At 34.8% G+C, this 24,980-nt stretch overlaps 1 protein-coding gene across 1 annotated transcript in view; it reads left to right on the top strand.

The window, feature by feature from the left end:
- LOC141347516 (transforming growth factor beta receptor type 3-like) overlaps positions 1 to 24,980 on the top strand; it is an 80,704-nt gene that overhangs the window by 33,047 nt on the left and 22,677 nt on the right. Inside the window, exon 2 of the mRNA XM_073852526.1 lies at positions 11,106 to 11,293. Coding sequence (XP_073708627.1) covers positions 11,106 to 11,293 — 188 coding nt within the window. The remainder of the gene's footprint in view (positions 1 to 11,105; positions 11,294 to 24,980) is intronic.

The following is a 24,980-nucleotide window of genomic DNA, read 5'->3' as shown; positions in this document are numbered from 1 at the left end:
TTATTAATAAAATATAAGAATATGATTAGGAAAAAAAGCCCTTTAAATAGGAAAAAAAAATCTATTTAAATACATTTTAGTATGCTGTTATTATAGTCTTATAAAATAAAATTTTCCAACAACAAAGTGTCTAGTAATTTTGGAAAATTGCAACTAAAATTGCTAGTAAAAGTCAGGTGCAAACTGTTTTCCCATGGGTTTGTTTTGTGTTATTACGTTAAAATAATTGTTTGCAATTATAAAATTTATGACACTGCTCCTGTCTTCAGTGTCACATGATCCTGGCATGTTGGGGAGCATCATACAGAAAAAGTGAGAAAAAAAATAAAATAAAATTAAAGCTGCAAGCAGCGTTGACCGGGCCCTCGCCGTCTGGCAGTCGCCATCCCGATAGCATCAGGAAAACGGTGCCCAGTTGGCACATGCATTCACAATAACCCTTTGGACTAACCCTAACTGTCTCTCCTCCTGTCTGACTCTTTCTCTTACCACCCATCCCACCTCCTTACACTCAGCCACTTACCACACAAACACACACATAGAGTGCAGAGCAGAGTGAGATCAGATTTGTTTTTTAATTTTCTTTCATTCGTGGAGTTTTATATAATTATGAAATGAACTGTGTTTAATCAGAATGAATAGTTATTTGTATGAAAAAAGTTTCAAAGAGTTAGGATGCTGCACTTTAAATATATAATAAATCATTGAAAATTGAAAATGGGAAATGAAATTCTAGGCACGCTATCTGCCTCAAAAACACAGGAAACAAATATTTGAATGTATTTTGTATTTTTTTTTTATTTGCCATGGCAACAGCATTTGATGCATCAGTGACGCCTTTACAGACTCTCATCGGCCGTGTTTTTACATCATTCTGATGAAGTTTAAAGAAAATCGAGTACAAATATATTGTTCGTTGTTCGTTCGTGTGTTAGTTCATTAACCAATGTTAACAAAAGAGACCCTATTTTAAATAGTTACCATGTTTTATGATCTACATCCATTTTTTTATATTATTTTAATGATCTATAAGCATCTGTGAAATAATTATAAACAAATATATTAAAAATAAATACATATTTACTTAGTTGATGTATTTGTTTCTCATTCTAATTAAGTGAACTGAGCAGTATAGTGTCATACTTATAAGATTTTTTTATTCTATCAGTGAGATTGTATATATGTATATAAATCATATAATTTTTCCTTAAAAGATTAAAAAAATATTTTAATGCTCTTTAAGCACCTATACAAAATAATTATGTAAAAGTACACTGACAGTACAGTCTATATCAACTGATTCTATGGATTATTTTCATTCTTATACACTGAGAATGAGCTAAATAGCATTAGAGGTCAAACGATTCCTTATCTTATGAGGACCTCTAGTGTTCATCCCTGGTATTAGAGCTTTAATCTGACAAATTTATGTGACACTTTTAATGTTTTTGGGGCCTCTGAGCATGATAACATTTTGAAACTACACGTATTTCCTAAGAATTTCTTGTTCTTTATATGTAAAAAGTTTTGATGAGTTAGAATAATGCAATTTAAAGATATATGAAAATAACTCTTCATCTTTTTTATTGTTACTTTCATAAATCACCACATCAACACCGTTCAAGATGTCCCAAAGCCGTTCACAATTTAACATCTTCAGTATCTTGGCATCATGTTGACAAAGTTTGCTGTGAACTGTCTGATTCTGCTGTGAGTGATATGAATTTATTCACAGCTATATTTAAAAACACAGGAAACAAATGTTAAAGTTTGACATGTTGCCATGGCAACAGCATTTGATGTATCAAGGACCCCTTCACAGATTCTCATCGGCCGTGTTTTGATATTATTCTGATGAAGTTTGAAGCAAATTGAGTAAAATTAAGAGGTTGATTTAAAAGCGTTTTGCAAGCAACACACTTCCTGCTGCCAGTTGGTGGCGCTATAACTTTGACTCATAATAGTCACATCTCTGTGATCGGTATCATACGACGAACAAACTGCTTAAGTTTGGTCAAAATCAGATAAAGTGTGTCAAAATTATTAGACATTTCCTGTTTCTCATTTCTCGCCATAATTTGTCGTCCTGCCACGGCCAAACCGTTCGAGATAGCAAAAATCCCCTGGCAATTTTGCATTCCCAATATCTTGAGATCATGTTGACCGAGTTTGGTGGCCATCGGTGGAAAGGTCTAGGAGGAGTATTTCAAATTCCACAGCTTGATTTTTCCAAAAATCCATATTTAAATAAAAATAGCTGACTTCCTGTTGGTCGTAGCTAATGGGTGTAAATTAGAAAGTTGTCCGGCTTGATGAGTCCAATATATGTACCGAGTTTGGTGACTGTAGGACAAAGTAACCCCCCAACTTTTGTCAAAAGGTGGCGCTATGGAGCGCCTGCTCCACGCCCATTTATGGGCTTTTATCAGTGTTTAACTGTCATTAATACAGATGTGTGTGTTGAGTTTCATGAAATTCTAAGCATTTTAAGTGGCTCAAAAACACAAAAAACTAAAGTTAAAGTTTGACACGTTGCCATGGCAACATGATAACAGTTATGGATAACGCCCTTCACAGATTCTTATCGGCCGTGTTTTGACATTATTGTGATGAAGTTTGAAGCAAATTGAGTAAAATTAAGAGGCTGAGTTTAAAGCGTTTCAAAAACGTCACGCTTCCTGCTGCCAGTTGGTGGCGCTATAACTTTGACTCATAATAGTCACATCTCTGTGATCGGCATCAGACGGTGAACAAACTGCTGAAGTTTGGTCAAAATCAGACAAAGTATGTCAAAGTTATTAGGCACTTCCTGTTTCTCATTTCTCGCCATAAATTTGTCGCCCCGTCACGGTCAAACCGTTCGAGATATCAAAAATCCCCTGGCAATTTTGCGTCCCCAATGTCTTGAGATCATGCTGACCGAGTTTGGTGGCCATCGGTGGAAAGGCCTAGTAGGAGTATTTCAAATTCCATTGCATGCACTTTTTAGACATCCCTGAATAGCCGACTTCCTGTTTGGCGAAGCATGGACTATGAGTGTGAAATTTGTTCGGCCCGATAAGGTCTATATGTGTATGAATTTTGGTGACTGTAGGTCAACCGTTGTGCGCTCCAGAGCCCTTCAAAAGTCGCAATTTTTAACGCTGTGCCATGCCCCCCCCAGGTGACCCCCCCATGTCAAAGTCTGTCCGGCCCTGATGGCCGCAGGTTCCAATGTGTGTGCAAAGTTTCAAGAGTTTTCGTGTATGTTAAGGCCCCCGAAATCCCCCAAAACATTGAAAAAAAAATAATAATAATAATAATAATCCTTAGAAAAACAATAGGGCCTTCGCCCTTTTGGGCTCGGGCCCTAAAGATAGCCTTGAGATGGTGAAGATGGAACAGTGCCACAGTTTTTTTTCATTCTTTGTCCTTTCCCCTGTGGAGTATCAGACAGCTTTGTTTGTCCTTCCAGATAAAGACAGAGCATTGGCCCTTGTAAATGGAATAAAATTAATTTATTTGAAATTCATCTTGAGAATGTGTTTTTTTAATATCTATTATTTGTCTTGGATTGGACTAAACACTTCTTTTTGTCTCCCAGAGCTTAGCAGGAAACCATGAATGACACATATTTCACTCACCAGTTTTTTCTTTAATAAATATTTTATCTTTTATAGTGCTCAAAAAATGTAGTGTTTTTCCAGGTAATTTAAAAGAATAATCCCACCTCATCAATTTAGAATAAAACTCTCTCCCAGAAGACCCATTTTAAAAATAAACATACACTATTGAAAATGGAGGTATTTTAAAAGTATTCAGGTTCATTTTTTTTCTCATGGGACTTGTCGCATGGTTTCAAAACATCCTTCTCCTCAGTATGGGAACACACTTTTGTTTATGCCCCCTGATTTCATTTCCATTTTTGTTGGAAAATCACGCAACAAATGCTCAGCTTCCCTCTATTATTCTCCAAATCATCCGTATTTTCTTCCCCAGAAACACTTTGTCTTGTGGGCCCTTTTCCCTGCAGTTAAATAAAGAAACAACATGGCTGCCCAATAAGAGTTGTAATCTTTTGGCCGTCTTCCAGACTTTGGCTGGCTGGTGCTTGTTATTCCTCTGTTCACTCTGTGAAGGAAAAAGTGAGTTTGAGTGATCTCAGACATCGGTGAGGGACGGAGGCGTGATGCCGTCGGTTAGACAGGCAACAAACTCTGTTCCGCCGGGAGGAAGAGGAGGTAGTGGAGGAGGACGGAGTACTGAAGTCACACTTGTGACTGTTAACCTCTTTATCTGTGATTTTAAAACCTTTCATTCTTGATCTACGGTACGCGTTCTCCTAAAATGGCTGTTAGAGCACATCAAAGTGCAGTTTCCTTGCGCAATGTGTTGACGCCAACAATTTCTTCTCTTCTGTGCTGTCCTCTCATAAAAACACAGCGTTAAAAGGACAGTACATCATGTCAGTCCAAACCAATTTAAGTTTCTTCCATCTGTGGATCGATTAAAGAAAGAAAGTAAGAAAGTGGGAAAATGTTGTGATTATTTATTAATTCATTTGTTTGTTTGTGACAGTGTTAATTTCGTTGTCGAATAATTTTCGTCAACTAAATTTTTCATGGATGAAAACTAGATGAAAACGAAACAAAAACTCGTTTTGAATGACAAAATCTATAACGAAAATCTATTGCCATTTTCGTCAATGAATAAAAATAAGTCGAAAATGTTAGGGAGGGACGATTTGGGAAAAGATTTATTCAGAAGGAATCTGCTGCGTGCTTAGGAGGTTAGATGCGTATAGGCCTACATTTGAACTGTATCATATCCTATTGATCTATTCATAAGCTGGCATACATTTGCTGTACATCTCATAAAACGTTCAAAAATGTCAGTATCTGGGAGTAAGAGAAGAGCAGACATATGGATACATTTGACGACGCAAAAGAGAACTCAATTTGGTCCGGTTTTCTGAGCGCAGACACTGTAGCAGCGCCTCTCACACAGCGCACTAGTACTCTTTCGCATCTCACGAATGGAGAAATACAAACAAATTAATGTTGAATCATTCATTTTGATGAGTATTCTTCGTAATCCCATGTAAACAGTTGGGAGAATATCAGTACATTACATCCGTGAATTCGGTTTTAAAGGGACAGCAGTCTAATTTAATTGCGATTGTCTGTGGCATTGATGTTATTCAAGCAACAAAAGAAAGACAGAAAATCACTCATTGCTCTTGACTGAATCACTTTATTAGCCCTAATATAGATGAATCCAAATGTATTTATAGAAATGAACACATCTGTTTGAAAGCATGAAGAATGTGGTAAACAAGTTGTTATAAAGAATGCATAATTAGCCTTTAACCATTGGTATTTTAGTGAAAAGAAGACCATGTTCTTGTTTCTTTATGAGAAGTGGTTTCATTTAATTTTAATATAAAGGCATGTTGTGTCACAGCAGTTAAATCTGTGACTATCATGATAAAACCTTACAATCAAACCTATACAATGAGTTTGGTAAATGCTTAATAAATGCAATACAATGTAAATAAACCCATTAGATGTTAGCCAACTAAATCTACTGTGGATTTAGTCGACTAAAATTGTATATTTAGTTGACTAAAACTAAAACAATTCAGATGACTAAAATATGACTAAACCTAAATGGCATTTTAGTCAAAAGACTATGACTAAGGCTAAATCAAAATTTCCTGTCAAAATTAACACTCTCTTGTGGTGCATTTAGGTTATTTTGGTTATCCTCGTTTACTTTCGTTCTATAGAAAATGAGTGACCAGGATTTTCTTCAAAGTTGTATCTTTTGTGTTCTATTCAAGAAAGTGAGTCCAATTTAGAATTGACAGCCAAAATCTATAATCTAAATTATATAATGCTTTGTTTACCTCAATACATACATGTGCAAATGTCTGAAGAGAGGAATTTCTCTCTCTGTATCTCTCTTTCGCTCTCTCTCTCTCTCTCTCTCTCTCTCTCTCTCTCTCTCTCTCTCTCTCACACACACACACACACACACACACACACACACACTATGATAGTTTCCAAATGTTGTTCTGATCATTATCGCAGTGTGCTTGTGTGTTTGTCGTATTGGAGCTGAAATGTGAGTGGTGTGTATCCCTGTGGACAGAGAGAGAAAGAAAAACCTGCAGGCCTTCTTACTGGAGATTACATCCTAAGGAGAAGTGTTTGTGCATTTAGATTTGTCATTCAGTGCGGTTGAAGAATGTGAGCATTAAAGTTGCCATTTGTCAAAAAAATCCTTGCATTTCGCAATCGGAGAGACACCTCTAAGTATTCAGGATCAGGGTTTGTGACCTACAGTATGATATCAGATGCACTGCATTTATGGATATGACCACGACTCTCTAGTGGCCTCGTGGCAAGTGTCCATCGGGTTAGTTATGTGTTGGGGCAAGATTAGTTGTTAACAGTTATTTATTTATTACATTTAATGATGTATGCAAATGACCTTTATGACAAGCAGAGCCACAGAGCCACATGTAGAATGCTAATGTGTACGATAATTTTATATTTATAGTGAAATTTAATGTGCAAAATAAACTTTGGTAACACTTTAGTAAAGGGAACAATTCTCACTATTAACTAGTTGCTTATCAGCATGCCTATTCATAACATATTGGCTATTTATTAGTACTTATAAAGCACTGCGTGGCCATATTCTACATCCCTAACCCTACAAAATACCTAAACTCAACACCTACCTTACTAACTACTAATAAGCAGTAAATTAGTAGTTAATGGTTTGTAGGGCTGTGCAATTAATTGCAATCGCAAAAAATTCGCGATTTAAGCACATGCGATTTCTAAACCGCATAAGACTGCGATTTTATCTACTACCCCCCCCCCCCAATGGCATCCCCGCCCCCCTTGAACGTCAAGTTCATTTTAATTTCGATATAGCGCCAGATCACAATAGAAGTCATTTAAGATTATCTTTCCTATAGAACAGGTCTATACATTGTTCTTTTATTAAACTAAATTGCCTTATGTTATTTATCTTATTTACACGAAGGCATGTCATTTCTGTCTCTACATGGTCGCGTGTTTACAATGTCTCCTCCGCGAAAACACGGACTGGATCGCGGACTCCGTTCATAAAAACGGAATTTACTGTAGCGCGAAATGCCACGGAATTCGTTGATTTTTGGATGAATAAATCAAAAGTTGGTCTGTCTCTTAATTCAAATCGCGATATGGACTAGTGTCTGTGAAAACTGGAATGCAAAAAGACCGTTTTAATATGAATCCTGCATGTTCCGTTTGCCTCTGTTATGTATGAATGGGAGAGACGCTTGTTTTTTTTTTTTGTTTTTTTAACTACACGCATACTGAAGCACTCGTGAAGCTCCCGCTAATTTTTGGCATTTGCATCTAACATGAACAGATAAGCTCAATCTCCAAAGCTGCTGCGAGTGTCACTTTTACCGTTTAATTTGAGAGAACATCTGTATCATACTGTACAGTGTACACACAGAAACTTCACGGCAACCTGTCAAAATAAAAGTGCGGTTTAACATGAAACAGAACAATATTAGTCTTGTATTACTTTTGTACAGTATCATGTACAAAACATACATAAAACAATATATATGTTCAATCAGATCAATCAACTTAAAGCATGCACACTACCAGTCAAAAGTTTTTGAACGGTAAGATTTTCAATGTTTTTTTAAAGAATTCTCTTTTGCTCACCAAGCCAGAATTTATTTGATCCAAAGTACAACAAAAACAATAAAATGTAGAAATATTTCTACAGTTTAAAGTAACTGTTTTCTATTTAAATATATTTTAAAGTGTAATTTGCTCACCAAGCCAGAATTTATTTGATCCAAAGTACAACAAAAACAATAAAATGTAGAAATATTTCTACAGTTTAAAGTAACTGTTTTCTATTTAAATATATTTTAAAGTGTAATTTATTCCTGTGATCAAAGCTCAACTTTCAGCATCATTTTTGAGTTTTTTTTTCAGGATTCTTTGATGAATAGAAAGATCCAAAGATTGGCATTTATCTGAAATAAAAAGCTTTTGTAACAATATAAACTACACCATTCAAAAGCTTGGAGTCAGTATATATATATATATATATATATATATAATTTTTTTTTTGGGGGGGGGGGGGAAATATTAAGAATTAAAGCTTTTATTTGGCAAGGATGCGTTGAATTGGTCAGAAGTGATGATAAAGACATTTATAATGTTACAAAAGTGTGCTATTTCAGATAAATGCTGTTATTCTGAGCTTTCTATTATCAAAGTAACCTGAAATAATTCTAATCAGCTGTTTTCAACATAATAATCATAATAATAAATGTTTTTTTGAGCAGCAAATGAGAATATTAGAAAGATTTCTAAAGGATCATGTGACTGGAGTAATGAAATCACAAGAATAAAATACATTTTAAAAAACATTCAAATCGAAAACAGTTGTTTTAAATATTACAAATATTCTGAATTGTACTGTTTTGGATCAAATAAATGCAGGCTTGGTGAGCAGAAGAGACTTAAAAGCATAAAAAATCTTATGACGGGTAGTGTATTTTTACAGTGTAGTTCATTTTTTATTCAATTACTAGAATGTTTTTTATGTGTCAAGTTTTAAATGAAGTTGAATACAACGTTTCCCCACTGTATCTTTTTCCTTTGAGCCTCGTTGGAGACACACTGGCTTTACTGTCTGAGTCTGCTCATCTTTAGCGGCTGATGGGTAAATGCAATCATCCCATGGCCCTTTGGTTTCTCTTGGCAGGAGAGACATAAGCATAGCTGTAGGGACCTCTGTCTGCACGGTCAACACACACACGCACACTCACACTCACCCTCATGAGTCCTTCATCTACTAGATTTGGTTGCTGATTACCTCTGAGCTCGAGAGAAGCATTCTTCATTCATCCTCCCCTGTGATCTTGCTGCCATTTGGCATGTCTGTGTTTAAAGTTGACCTTCAGCTGGAAGGTGCACATCTTATTAAAGCACAACCTAAACATAAATGCGGATCTAACGACCTGCGATGAATTAGGACAGACAAGTCTTGTGACCATTCGAAACTGGAATTGCACCTTGAACCTTTCAGCCATCATTTCAATGTAGGTGCCAAGAGGGTCGTGTTTAACATTCATCACCAATGGCTGAACTGTATCATTAGGTGCTGTTATCTTCACACAGCGCTTGTGTTTTTCTCCTCATTATTCCATGATCTCTTTCTGTGTTGTGTTTCAAGGTCGTGGCTCGGAGCGTGTGCCTGTTCCGATTCCACGGTACAAACATATCACTGCTTGTTTCTGTGGCAACAGCCCCGCTGACCTCCTCGAATGTGGGCCAATTAGAAGAGTCTCTGACATAGGAGGGCACTACCGTGTGAAGCCTTTTTGCTTTCTGAAAGTGATTAAGAGGATAAATCTTTCCATTTACGGAGAGAGAGAAGATTATAGAGACAGTAGAGGCTATTAAACAGGACAGATGGGTAGAAGAACTCTTAGTAATGAGAAAAAAAACTGTATTCTCTGGTACACGGTATACTTTTTGCTCATTACCAAGAAAATAATAAATCTAATAATCCAGAAATTCAATACTATATCTTTAAATTTTATTTAGAAACTTCTACTACTAACGATTGTGTAACATAGCTCTCTTATGCTCATCAAAGGTGCATTTATTTGATTAAAAATCTAATCAAATACAATAATGTTATGAAATATATTACAACTTAAAATATAACTCTTTTCTGTTTTAATATATTTTAAAATGCAATGTATTTCTGTAATTCGGAATGTGATCCAATAAGATATAAATGTCATATATATATACACTACCAGTCAAAAGTTTTTGAACAGTAAGATTTTTAATGTTTCTTCTGCTCACCAAGCCTGCATTTATTTGATCCAAAGTACAGCAAAAACAGTACAATTTTAGAATATTTTTACTATTTAAAATATCTGTCCTTTATTTGAATATAATTTAAAATGTAATTTATTCCTGTGGTTTCAAAGCTGAATTTTTAAGGAACATTACTCCAGTCACATGATCTTTCAGAAATCATTCTAATATTCTGATTTGCTGCTCAAAAAAAAAAAAAAAAAAAAAAAAAAAAATTTTTTTATTATTTTTATGTTGAAAACAGTTGAGTAGATTTTTTTCCCTGGTTTCTTTGATTCATAGAAAGTTCAGAAGAACAGCATTTATCTGAAATAGAAATCTTTTGTAACATTATAAATGTCTTTATCATCGCTTTTAATCAGTTTAAAGCATCCTTGCTAAATAAACATATTAATTTCTAAAATTTATTTACAAAAAAAAATAAATAAATAAAAAAGCTTTTTAATGGTATTGGTATATAGAGTATGTTACAAAAGCTTTTTATTTCAGATAAATGCTGATCTTTGGATCTTTCTATTCATCAAATAATCCTGAAAAAAATTACTTAACTGTTTTAAATATTAATAATAATAATAAAATGTTTGTTGAACAGCAAATCAGCATATTAGAATGATTTCTGAAGGATCATGTGACACTGAAGACTGGAGTAATGATGCTGAAAATTTAGCTTTTATCACAGGAATAAATTACATTTTAAAATATGTAAAGAAAGCAGTTATTTTAAACAGTAAAAATATTTCAGGTTTTTTTTTTTTGCTGTACGTTGGATCAAATAAATGCAGGCTTGGTGAGCAGGAAATACTTCTTTTAAAACAATTAAAAATCGTACTGTTCAAAAAATTTTGACTGGTAGTGTGTATATATTGCAATTATTATTATATTTCAGTATTGTTATGCCACAGTCTATTTTAGGCTCTTTAGTTTCATAATAGCTGACACTTATCATTTATCAATGACAAAACCGCAATACAGAAACACTGGTTTCATTTTCAATTGTGCAGAGTTGTTCATAAAGGTTTTTTTTTTTTACTTTTTTTTTTGCGTATTGTTATATAGGATGCTGTGAACTCTTACATTTGAAATCGCCTTCACAGAGTTCTTTGTAAAAGCCTGTTTACACTGAAACACTATCTTTATGCAGAATAATGAGGCAGAATTTGTGCTGGTTTAGGATGTTCACACTATGTTTTGTATTATTCGCAGGCCCATTGTCTCGGAGCCCTTGTGAACTTTTGCCAGTTGGAGTGGGTCACCCGGTTCAGGCCATGTTAAAGAGTTTTACTGCCCTATCAGGCTGCGCTAGCCGAGGAACCACCAGCTTCCCTCAGGAGGTGCACATCATTAACCTGCGAAGAAGCAATGCGCAAGGAGATGGAGAGAAACCAGCAGAGGTGAGATTCATTCACTACTAGGCCTTGACTAGCACCTCAAATGGAGAAAAGAGTCTTTATGTGTGCTGCAAATCCTTTTTATGTGCATCCAGTAGCTCGTCTCAGTCAAGTCATGTTGTGTCATAATTAGGGGTGTGCCATATATAACATAATTGTTGTTTAAACGATAAGCGATTTGACATTATCGAGTATATTAAAAAACAAAAAACAAAAATGCACCCAGAGAGTGCAGGCATACACGAGATGAAGTTTAGAGTTCATGCTTTTACGTAATTTAGTCTATTAAAATACATACACTACCAGTCAAAAGATTTTTAATGTTTTTTAAAGGTCTCTTCTGCTCACCAAGCTTGCATTTATTTGATCCAACATACAGCAGAAGATGTTTTACTATTTAAAATTGCTTTCTGGTTGAATATATTTAAATAATGTAATTTATTCCTGTGATCAAAGCTAAATTTTCAGCATAATTACTCCAGTCTTTAGTGTCACATGATTCTTCAGAAATCATTCTAATATGCTGATTTGCTGTTCAAGAAACACTTATTATTATTATTATTATTATCAATATTTAAAATAGTTGAGTATATTTTTTTATCATTATTTGATAAATAGAAAGATCCAAAGATCAGCATTTTTCCTAAATAAAAAGCTTTTGTAACATTATACACTATACCATTCAAAAGCTTTGAGTCTGTATAATTTTCTTTTTTTTTGGTTTTGTTATGAAGGAAATTATAGAAATTAATATTTTTATTTACCAAGGATGCTTTAAATTGATCAAAATTTATGATGAAAACATTTATAATCTTACAAAAGATTTATGTTTCAGATAAATGCTGTTATTCTGAACTTTCTATTCATCAAAGAAACCTGAAAAAATTCTACTCAGCTGTTTTCAACATAATAATACAAATAATAAATGTTTTTTGAGCAGCAAATCAAAATATTAGAAGAATTTCTGAAGGATCATGTGACTGGAGTAATGATGTTAAAAATTCAGCATTGAAATCACAGGAATAAATTACATTCAAAAATATATTCAAATCGATATATAGTACAAATATTTCAAAATTTTACTGTTTTTGCTGTACTTTAGATCAAATAAATGCAGGCTTAGTGAGCAGAAGAGACGCCTTCAAAAAAAAAAAAATCTTACTGTTCAAAAACTTTTGACTGGCAGTGTATAGAATTCCCCCAAAATTCAAGATAAGGGGGCAAAATGCCCCCTGGGACTTTAATATGTCTTTTATATTTATATCTTTTGACATAGTTGATATTTCAAGAAGAGTACAGTTTTTTTCTCAAATATCAGCACAATTGCAAATGTGATATTGATTTTATAAAACAGCCAAATAAACAAAAAATTAATATCAATAGACTTTGAGATTGAGATGTTAGACACAGGTTCCTGTTTTTGCTCTATTTCATCAATGAAAATAGTTTCAAACAGAGCCATAGGAGAACTGTTTTATGTCTGAGCAACACACAATGGTTTTTCGTTATGGTTTGAATGAATCAGTTGAATGAATGACTCAGTGACTCACTCATGCAGTGATTTGTCACCAACTGGCAATTTTAGGTTTATATTTAAAGTATGTTTTTCCTTTTTTCCCAAAATCATTTCAAACATCGTTTAAAAAAAAATCTAAACATTGTTTAAGCATTTGTAACCGCAGGTTAACTGCATCTAAATGCAACTTCAGATGCAGATTCTGTTCCACGTCTGCATTGCAAACACACATTTTGTTGATATATATTTCATTTGATTGGTAAATTATACAGATTGATAAATTATATGGTGTCTTGCTATTTCAATTTATTGATTAAATGTAAAAAAAGACGATGCATACATTTAATTAGGTTAGAAACATTGGCCTTACAATAGTAAAAATGCCCGTAAAAGGAAAAAACATCTATTTATACTTATTGGAAAAGCTCATTTCTCAAACTAACAAATGCACAGAATATGAAGAACATCAAAAGCTTTGGAAGTCAGCTGTCCACAGTACACTCTTAAAAATAAAGGTGTTCATGATGCCATAGAAGAACCTTTTTTGTTTAAATGGTTCCATAAAGAACCTTTAACATCTGAAGAACTTTTCTGTTTTCACAAAGGTTTTTTTGTGGTGAAAGAAGGTTCTTAAGTTTATAAAAAGGTAAGAAAGAGATGGTTCTTTGTGGAACCAAAAAAAAAGGTTCTTCTTTGGAATCGCTGTGAATAACCTTTTAAAGCACCTTTATTTTTAAGAGTGCACTGTAAAAAGTTTTCACCAGTTTCAACTTAAAAACTTAAGTTTAGCAGCTGCCTTAAAATTTTAAGTTAAATCAACTTAAGTCATTTCACCTCACAAGTTAAATCAACTTATTCTTATTGTAATAAGTTAAAATGACTTGTAGTTTTAAGCTGATTTAACTTAAAATTTTAAGACAGCTGCTGAACTGAGGTTTTTAAGTTGAATCTGGTGAAAACTTTTTACAGTGTGTAGTCCTAAATACCAGCACAATAACTTGCTCAGCAAAATACTGTTATCGACAAAGTTTCAGAAAATATTGATAATTTTTTGTTATCATCGCACACCCCTAGTCATAATTGAGCATTAGAACATGTGGATGCATAATCGAGAATAGCAGCATGACCTGATGTTCTTATGCTTTCATTCCGCAGTATTTCCAAGGACATTAAAATGTGAATCAGAGACTGTTTCATCTTTAGTTATGCAAGATTTGGTTCCTAGTGTATTTTTACAGTGTAGTTTATATTTGCTTGAAAACTATTTGGAAATTTCTAGGTTGTATTGTGGCTAAACACACACACACACACACACACATATATATATATATATATATATATATATATATATAATGAGTGGCTTGACTAAATTGTCATAAGTTTGTTGCTTCATAAGCTATTTTTTAAAAGTACTGTTACGTTAGCCTTTGTTTCCTTTAGACAGCAAAAACACAGACCAGCTAAAATGTTGTTTGACAAAATGGATGTGGAGTACCCCATGTGAGCACTATTTTAGATTGTTCAAATAGCAATTTCACTGTTGTGAAACATCAAACCACTAAATCCTGGAAATGAAGAGTTGTATAAATGGCTTCTTGGCAGAGCTGTTTCTTGCAGGTTTAACTTGCAATGATGAAGTGGATTTAAACACACTTTGATTTTGATCTTGGCTGAGGTGTGGTGAGTTGGCTAGGATGTTAAGTTGTTAGTTCTCTTGTTAGTTGGTGGGGGTTTTGTAGAAACAGCGTGGGGTGCGTCCACGGGGTTAGCGTATGAATTGATGTTGTAATTGCTGGAGGGACTATTTGGCCTAGAGCACTGCTGACTCTAGATGTTCGCAACGAGACGGTGAAATCTTATGTTTGCGTTATCATTTCCGTAATTAGAGCCTTTTCTTCAAGCACATGCACAAAATCACACTCTGGTTTATAAAATAATACGATAAGATTCTGATATGAACCTTTTCTACCCAATGTGTAAGTTTTTTCTAGTTACATTAGTAACCACTGCATATGGAAAGAAAATATGTACTTGGAGAAAGATTGGCCTTCAACATTTCAGCCCTCACATGTCCCAAGAAAAACACCATTGGGCCTCAGGAAAGTTGGGGTAAGGTTTGGAGGCTCTGTCTGGACTTTTGTGAGCGAAAAGGGAGTAAGAAAAAGGGAGTGAGAAGGGCCAGAGGAGTAGAAAGAAAGACAGAAAGAGTGCAAATGGGCGCAGTTGTCGGGCACTATCAGCCACGCGGATCGAGAAAGGCTCTTTCTCCTTTCTGAACTCTGTGTGGCTTGGACTCACAGCTCTATTGAAATACAATATCGGTCCCTGCCGACACAGACAATGACGGCTTTAAACCGCCTCGCTTTCACTGTCGTGTGTTTTTTGCATCAGGCAGCAAGTATCACTCAGCTGGGTCGGCGCAGACAAAAAGCTCTCTTCTTTGCCCCTGCCAGGGTTCAAAGCCCCCTCGGATTTTACTCTGTGGCGCTCCATTAGACTGCCGCTCATATCCATACCGTGTACTGTGTGCCCTCATGCATTGTAATCAGGATCGCTGCGAATGGTTGTTGTTCCCTCCACCCTGACAGACAGGAAGCAGAAGAAAAGCGCACTGGCCAAAGCACAGGAGCGGAGCGCTGTAAACATCCGTGCCAGAGAGATCAGATTGTTGTTGGTGGCTTCAGTATGTGAAACAAAAGCCTGAGAAATGCTATCTGACATATCTCTGAAGAGTAAGCAACACGGGGGAGAGAAAAGGAGGGAGAGAGAGAGAAAGAGCTTCTTTTGTTTGCTAGTTGTCAATCCCAAAGCCATTTGCAAACAAAAGATTTAAGTGTTTGATAAAAACATAAATGCTTTTATAGGCAAACTTCACTCCATTCATCAGCTAGCTGCTTGAAATTCACTAGCTCACAATCTCATGCTCCATTTGTGTCCCTAAGAAGTCATTCAGTCATTATTTTTTATGTATCCAGTGTTTAAAAGACTCACCAAGAACCAATGGAGAGTAAATAACATGAAGCTACTTGCCAGTAACTTTATTAGTAGCCACTGTAATGTTTATTAAGTTTATCTCAAGAGCTCCATGTGTATGTGGAATATTCATCAATTAAAGAAGTTTACTTCCAGAACAAAAATGTACAGATAATTTACTTACCCCTTTGTTATACAAGATGTTCATGTCTTTCTTTCTTCAGTTGTAAAGAAATTATGTGTTTTGAGGAAAACATTTTAGGATTTCTCTCCATATAGTGGACTTCTATGGTGCCCCAGAGTTTGAACTTCCAAAATGCAGTTTAAATTCAGCTTCAAATGGCTCTAAACGATCCCAACCGAGGAAGAAGCTTGTAGCTTAACAATTATGTAACCCAAAATGAAAAAGAAAAAAGAATGATTACGCTACTGTTCAAAATTTATGGTTCAGTAAGACTGCTTATTAAAAAAAAAAAAAAATCAAGATCAAACGCCCTAATGATTTTGAAGTCCACCCACTATATGGGAAGAAATCCTGAAATGCTTTATCATACATATATATATATATATGTGTGTGACCCTGGACCACAAAACCAGTCTTAAGTCGCTGGGGTATATTTGTAGAAATAGCCAAAAATACATTGTATGGGTCAAAATTATTGATTTTTCTATTATGTCAAAAATTATTAGGAAATTAAGTAAAGATCATGTTCCATGAAGATTTTTTGTAAAATTCCTACTGTAAACCTATCAAAATGTAATTTTTGATTAGTAATATGCATTGCTAAGAACTTAATTTGGACAACTTTAAAGGTGATTTTCTCAGTGTTTAGATTTTTTTGCACCCTTAGATTTCAGATTTTCAAATAGATGTATCTCGGCCAAATATTGTCCTATCCTAACAAACCATACATCAATAGAAAGCTTATTTATTGATCTTTCATATGATGTATATATCTCAGTTTTGTAAAATTTAACCTTATGACTGGTTTTGTGGTCCAGGGTCACATATATATGATAAAGCATTTCAGGATTTCTTTCCATATAGTGGACTTCAAAATCATCAGGGCGTTTGATCTTCTTTGCATGTTCACTTTGTAAACACTGAGTCGGTACTTCTGTAGCACTGTAGGATAATTTTGAAGTTGGAGAAGAAAATTAAATTGGAATTTGTTGACATACCCTAACTGTCTTGAACCAGAATACACAGAGTTTACGCAGAGCTAGACAAAACGAGCATTTGAGGTTAAAAAGTATAGAAATTGTCAACTTTTTTAGAAAATAACCCATCGTTTCGCTAGATAAGACACTTCTTCCTCGGCTGGGATTGTTTAGAGCCCTTTGAAGCTGCATTTAAACTGCATTTTAGAAGTTCAAACTTGGGGGCACCATAGAAGTCCACTATATGGGGAGAAATCTTGAAATGATTTCCTCAAAAAACATAATTTCTTTACGACTAAAGAAAGAAAGACATGAACATCTTGGATAACAAAGGGGTAAGTAAATCATCTGTAAATTTTTGTTCTGGAAGTGAACTTCTCCTTTAATATAATTAAAAAGCCAGTATTGGTTGATCTCTGGTCTGTAATATTGCGGTTTAAATGTTTGGGTAGAGTACAGTGCTCAAAACCACTCTAAAACGAGCAAACTAGGACTAACTAGGCTGGGAGACCAGCTTTTTTTCAGCTGGATTTCTGTAAAAGTCTTGAGGCGATTGATCCTCTCATGGATAAACACAACCACAAAGATAGTATGACTCCTCTGTGCACAAGTACCATGAGTCATTGACCATGCTTTTGGATCCCGTCCTCTTAATGTGCTTCATCAGGACTTTGCAATGGCCTGAAACCATGAGCTGGAGATGTGTGAAAATCAACATGTCTAAACTAGCCATCAGGATTTCAGCAGCCTACGGCAGAAAGCGAATCGGAGCTCTGCCGATGATGAATGAGACATGTCATTTTCTGCTATGCTATAATGCCATTAGCCTTCGTTTTTGTTGGCAAATAGCTAAAGAGCTCAATTCCCTATGATGCCATTGTTGTGGGTTTGTATCAGTATCTTGGTAACAGATTTGCCATTTTTTGAACAATTTGCACATAACCGGCTAACAGTTGAATGCAGGCCAAGACTGTGTTTGCTCAGCACATTCAGGCCCTTATTGGAATTCTGACTGCAATATGTCTTGGTTAGTTTTTGTTATGCAGATATATTATGCAAATTGTTCTTCATTTAGTGGAAGAAGAAAGAACAGAATATGTATAACACGAATAATACAAAAGCTATAGCTGTTAGCTTGCCAAGTACAAATGCACATTACAAGTTTCCATGTAGTTCTCTAAAATAGGTTAAAAGCTGGTGGAAATGTACTTTTGGCGCCACTGTTGGCACCAAACGGAATTGCAAAAATAAAGACAAAGTCAACCTACTGCACATGACTTGTATGAAGTTATTTCTCTACATTAAACTGAAGCAAGTATTTTGACATTCCAAAAAGACACGTTTTGCCTTTGCAGCTACCTTAAGTTGCACACGCTTCATGCATTGTGCATATGAGAGGATTTAAAGCTTCCCCTTAAGCCTTATATGAGGTTTTGTCTACACAAAGGAAGATAAGACCGTTTCTTTCACCGCATTCCAAGCCGCAGATATTTCAAAGACCGGTCCAGATATTGTGCTCAGCGATTGGAAAGGAAGATTAAGGATGCACTGAACAAAAGAATCATGACAGCTGTTGATGTACACACATCCGCACTAGGGATCTTTACTATCTAAGGAACTAAGGATTAGAATATAATCACACATGCACATTTGGAAACGGCAGGACCAGGATGTTAACGCACTTGCACAGATTCTGATGTTTAGCTTTAAAGAGATACATTATATTGCCAAAAGTATTGGGACACCCCCTTCTAATGAACAGGTTTGACTACTGTAGTAATTTCCATGGGTACAAATCCTAATGTTTAAGCATGTAATGATATTTTAAGGCGTTGTGTTCTTCTAATTAATAGCAACAGCTTTGACAAGACCCTTTTCTATTCTAACATGACAATGCGTTTGTGTATAAGGCAAGGTTCAAAAAGAAATGATTGATTCAGTCAGTGTGGAAAAACTTGACTGGTCTGCAGAAAGCAAAGTCCTAATCTCAGCTGAACATCTCTGGAGTGACTTTAAATGCAGACTTTGAGCCAAAAACTTATCACCAAACACCACTTGTAACTATGGGTACAGTCGATTTTGACACTTCCAAAACGGTTGCAACAGAGATGGAAATACAATTTATAAATACATAAATGTTTCAATCTTTGTTGCCACAGTTTTGGAAGTGCCTTTTTCTGTTGTAAAGAAGGGTGTTTCAATACTTTTGTCCATAGTGTATGTACAAGTCATTGGTGTTTGGTGATGAGTTTTTGCCTCATAGTCTGCATTTAAAGTCAAACCAGAGATGTTCAGCTAAGATTAGGACTTTGCTTTCTGTAGACCAGTCAAGTTCTTCCACACTGACTGAATCAATCATTTCTTTTTGAACCTTGCCTTATACACAGAGGCATTGTCATGTTAGAATTGAAGAGAGTCCTGTAAAATTAGAAGCACACAATCCCCTAGAATATCATTATATGCTTAAACATTAAGATTTGTACTCATGGAAATTACTAAATTAGTCAAACCTGTTCATTAGAAGGGGGTGTTCCAATACTTTTGTCAATATAGTGTAGTTCACCCAAAAATGAAAATTCTATAATTAATTACTCACCCTCATGTCGTTCCAAACCTGTAAGACCTTCGTTCATCTTCGGAACACAAATTAAGATATTTTTGATGAAATCTGAGAGCTTTCTGACCCTGCATAGACAGCAATGGAACTTCAATGTTCCCAGGCCCAGAAACGTAGTGTGGACATCGAAAAAATATGCCGTGAGTGGTTCAACTGTAATTTTATGAAGCTGCGAGAACACTTTTTGTGCGCAAAGAAAACAACAATAACGACTTTATTCAACATCAGTGACTTGGAAGAGAATTGTTGAATAAAGTCTTTTTTTTGTGAGCAAAAATTATTCTTGTAGCTTTGCAAAATTATGGTTAAAGCACTGATGTCACATGGACTATTTTAACAATGTCCTTACGTTTCTGGGCTTGGAAACATTTCAGTTATGTTGCTGTCTATGGAAGGTCAAAAAGCTCTTGGATTTCATCAAGCATATCATAATTTGTGTTGAAGATGAATGAAGGACTGGGTAAATTGATGGATAAATTGACTTATAACATTCAACATGGTTGTTTTTAGTGTTTTAGTATATCAGTTAGAGCTGTGCAATTAATCAAAATACAGTTGAAATTTTTATTTCGGCCTCATCCAAATATGAAAATACAATAATCAAGATTAAATGATTATTCCACCTCATTCCACCCCCTTTCTAGTGGTGCGCTTTCTCTCTTCCATAAAAGCCCAATTTCACGTTCAAATCAGTAAAATCATCTAACGTGACTTTTGCTAAATAGGACGTGCTTGGTTTATTCAAGTTGATTAGATTTAAACATATTTTTAAAAGCACGAAAGAAAACTTGCACTGTACCTCAGGAGGATTTCTGTGCATGCGCTCAGAGATGGAACAGAACACGGAGGTGCGTGCCTAAATGGTCAAATACAAGTATGTGTCAAAATCCAATGCTTGGTGATTATTCATGTAAACCCTTGTTGGTTAAGTTTTAATTGAATGTAAACAGTTGAGAATGAAAATATGTGCATAAATTGCGTAAAAACGGTAAATTAGATCCATGCAGCTTTTAAAGTGACAACAGGCTATTCCTGCTGTCGACTGTGTACTTAATATTAATCAGTCAACAGAAGACAAAGAGAAAATTACTCACTGCTCTCGACAGAAGGATGTATTTAGCTTTAATAAGAAATAAAGTTGATGCTTACAGTGAATACAATGCAGTTTTGCTTTACATTAGATTATTCAATTTCTGTAGTAGGCTGTTTTAGCTGAATACTTTATACTTGCATAAATAACATTGATTAACAGTGATTATGATTTTTGCCATAATTGAGCAGCCATAATATAAATAGTATAATTGCTGTTATATTAATAAATACTGTTATATTAATGTTTTAAATTGGCTTTTATTTTTATATTTTTAGTTCTCGGTGTAATTTTTGTTTTATTAATTTTATGTGCTTTTGTTATGCTTAATATATATGTACACTAGCAGTCAAAAGTTTTGGGACAGTACGATTTTTAATAATATTTAATGAAGTCTCTTCTGCTCACCAAGCCTGCATTTATTTGCTACAAAGTACAGCAAAAACAGTCAAATTTGTTTTTAACAGTTGTTTTAAAACAGTATTTTTTTTTTCAAGATTCTTTGATGAATAGAAAGATCCAAAGATCAGCATTTATCTGAAATAAAAAGGTTTTGACGCTTTATAGACTGTACCATTCAAAAGCTTGGAATCTGTATTAATTATTTATTTATTTTTATTATAGAAATTAAGACTTTTATTTAGCAAGGTTGCTTTAGATTGATCAAAAGTGATGATAAAGGCATTTATAATGTTACAAAAGATTTCTGTTTTAGACAAAAGCAGTTCTTTTAAACCTTCTATTCATCAAAGAAACCTAAAAAAATATACTCAGCTGTTTTCAACATAATAATAATAATTGTTTTTTGAGCATCAAATCAGAATATTAGAATGATTTCTGAAGGATAATGTGACTGTCACTGGAGTAATGATGCTAAAAATTCAGCATTGAAGTCACAGGAATAAATAAAATTTTAAAATATAAAACAGTCATTTTAATAAATTTGTAAAATAAATAAATTGGACTGTTTTAGCTGTACTTTGGATGAAATACATTTTGCTGTTCCAAAACTTTTGACTGGTAGTGTATATCATTTATTTTATTTTATTTTATTTCCGCATAAACTATAGTGTGTTAGATTTATGCTATTACTAAAAGAAGAGGACTACATCTTAGCCAGTTTTACTTATCTTGTTTTTGGATTATGATGAAAGACAAACGTATTATGAAAACATTTTATTTTTTTTGACACACTGTAGCCGTGTGTCCAAAGTGACCTTTGTGGTCGGATGTTTTTTTTAAAAACCACGACTCCAGTTACTGTTCTCGAATTCAGCTTGTGTGGCTCGGAAACCAGTAAACAATAATGTCCCAGAGGGAAACCGTAGGGTCACTCTAACGGTGCAATTCTAAGAAGACCCTCATTTACTTAATATATGCTTTTCGCCCTGGTCGAAGTTCATGTTTTTGTCCATTGTGGTCCACTGCAAGATAAAAAAAAAACAAAAAAACGCATTGTCTTGCTAATCACACAGAATGCTGAGTCCAAGAAATTTCTTCCTTCCTTTGGGACTTCAGACTTTAGAAGTGTTCTAATGTCATGCAAGACTATTTGTCCTTGACACGTTTTTGCGGCCGAGAGCGCTGCATTTCTTATGGTTTACATATGAACCCCTCTGGACTATTTGTTTTGGACCGCTTCCAGATGTTCTCCATTTCTCTGCGGGGCCGTGAGCTTGGAGTGTACAGTATTCGTTGGCGTACTTCACTGTGCTAATGAAGGAGTGCTGGGTTACCCGGCACGCCAAAACTTTCCTCACCAGTTATATTTAAGAGATTTTATGTATTGGCGAAACTCGACTCTGTCATGACACCTAGCTCAGTGTCTCTCAGGCCTTGTTCACCTGTGTGGTCCCTGGCTGGATGGTAGGAGGATAGATAAATCTGTCTGTCCGTGACTCCTTGGCGTCACAGAGGAGGTTTGGAAAGGGCTGAGGCCGGATTGTGGGGTCACGGCTGTGGGAGAGAGACTTTGGCCCTGCTTTTTTTTCTTAAATAAAGAAAGATAAGCACCCAAGGACATCTGGCTGAATCACATTGAGCCTTGACATTAACAACCACCTACCTGGGGCACTGGCACAGATGTGGCCTTCTGGATTCACACACCCACACTTAAATCACATTTAAACGCACAAACAAAACTGGCTTCTCTCTTTTTTCACAGATAAACACACGTACGCACTCACACACACACACACACACACACACACACACACACACACTGTCCTTCAGTTCTAATCCAGCATGGAGACTGTGGCAGGGTCGTGTTTCATGTGCCCAGGCGCCACCGGCCTTCAACGACAGATGGATCAGATCCTCCAAGACATAAACAATTCAGCGAAGCCCTGATTTACTGCTCCCAAACACAATGTTGAAAACCTAGAGGGGCGATAGGGTTACTGGGCATTGCGGTTTTGCCAACTAGCGGGACTTGTCCATAAATGCGCTATGAGCCATTATTGGATGTGCTCTGCCTGCAAAGATAATTAAATGAATTGATAAATGATGAAGGATAAAACACATGGTAAGAGTCATACTTTTTGGTTTATTTGTTTAATGATCAGGAATATTTCTACATATCCAGTGTGATTTAATTAGGGAGATGTTACAGGCCAGATTTAACTCCAAAACTTATACTCCCGGTTTCACAGACAAGGCTTAAGCCTAGTCCCAGACTAAACTGCAAGTCTGAGCTGTTTCAACTGAAAGAAACTTGCACTAACTGATCCTAAAATATATCAGTGCCTTTGTTTTGTCCCGAGATGCACACCAATAATGTTTTATTCTAACTCACATTTATAAAAATGACTTAAATGTCTTAATTGAACTATGACTTAATCCTGGCTTAGTCTAAACCCTGTCTGTGAAACCAGGCCATTGAGTTTATAGTGACCAAAAAATAAAATAAAATTCAGTCAATCAATAAAGAGATATTTTTAATAATTTTCTGTATTTATTCTGTTTACTATTTATAAACAGCATTTCTGAATTTATTAAAAAATAAATATACTTAATTTATTCAAGTATTTATTTATTTCGATTAATTATTATATATACAGTTAAGGTCAAAAGTTTACATACACCTTGCAGAATCTGCAAAATGTTTATTATTTTACCAAAATAAGAGGGATCATAAAAAATGCATGTTATTTTTTATTTAATTCTAACTTAAATAAGATATTTCACATAAAAGATGTTTACATATAGTCCACAAGAGAAAATAATAACTGAATTTATAAAAATGACCCTCGATTCTTAATACTGTGTTGTTACCTTAATTTATCTGTTTTTTTTTGTTTTTTTTTTTTGTTTAGTGATAGTTGTTCACAAGTCTCTTGTTTGTCCTGAACAGTTAAACTGCAAGCTTTTGGTTTTTCAGCATGTTTGTGTATTTGAACCCTTTCCAACAATGACTGTATGGTTTTGAGATCCATCTTTTCACACTGAGGACAACTGAGGGACTCATATGCAACTATTACTGAAGGTTCAAACACTCACTGATGCTTCAGAAAGAAACACAATGCATTAAGGGCAGGGGGTGAAAACTTTTGAAAAGGATGAAGATGTGTACATTTTTCTTATTTTGCCTAAATATCATTTTTTTTTTCATTTAGTACTGCCCTTCAGAAGTTACAGAAGATACTTACATTTTTCCCAGAAAACAAACAAGTTACCCTGATCTTTTGTAATAGTAGAGAACCTTCTGTAATAGTTGCATATGAGTCCCTCAGTGTGAAAAGATGGATCTCAAAATCATACAGTCATTGTTGGAAAACGTTCAAATACACAAAAATGTTGAAAAAACAAAGACTTTGGGACCTGAAGGATTTTTTTTGTTTGAACAACAGCGGGCAGTTTAACTGTTTAGGACAAACAAGAGACTCATGAACAACTATCATTACAAAAAAAAAAAAAAAAAAATTATTGTGTTGTGGATTATTCAGGTAAAAAAACAGTATTAAGAATTAAGTGTATGTAAACTTTTGAACGGGGTCATTTTTATAAATTCAACTATTATTTTCACATCTTTTATGTGAAATATCTTATTCAGGTAAGTACTAAATAAAAAAATAACATGCATTTTATATGATCCCTTTTATTTTGATAATACAATTAACATTTTGCAGATTCTGCAAGGTGTATGTAAACTTTTGATTTCAACTGAGCTTGTTGTTGTGCCTTCTCTAATACCAGAATCATTCGCCTTCGAATTTAGATTTATTTTTAGCTAAATAAATATCTTCATAGGCAGCTTAATTAAGCTGACTTCGCACATCCTTTCATGTCATCAACATACCTAGTATTTTAAGGCATCATATCTCTGTGGGCAGCT

The sequence above is a fragment of the Garra rufa genome, chromosome 12, assembly GCF_049309525.1.
Source record: "Garra rufa chromosome 12, GarRuf1.0, whole genome shotgun sequence".
NCBI lineage: Eukaryota > Metazoa > Chordata > Actinopteri > Cypriniformes > Cyprinidae > Garra > Garra rufa.
The sequence above is the reverse complement of the archived record's forward strand: the minus strand, read 5'-3'. Positions and strand labels throughout refer to the sequence as shown.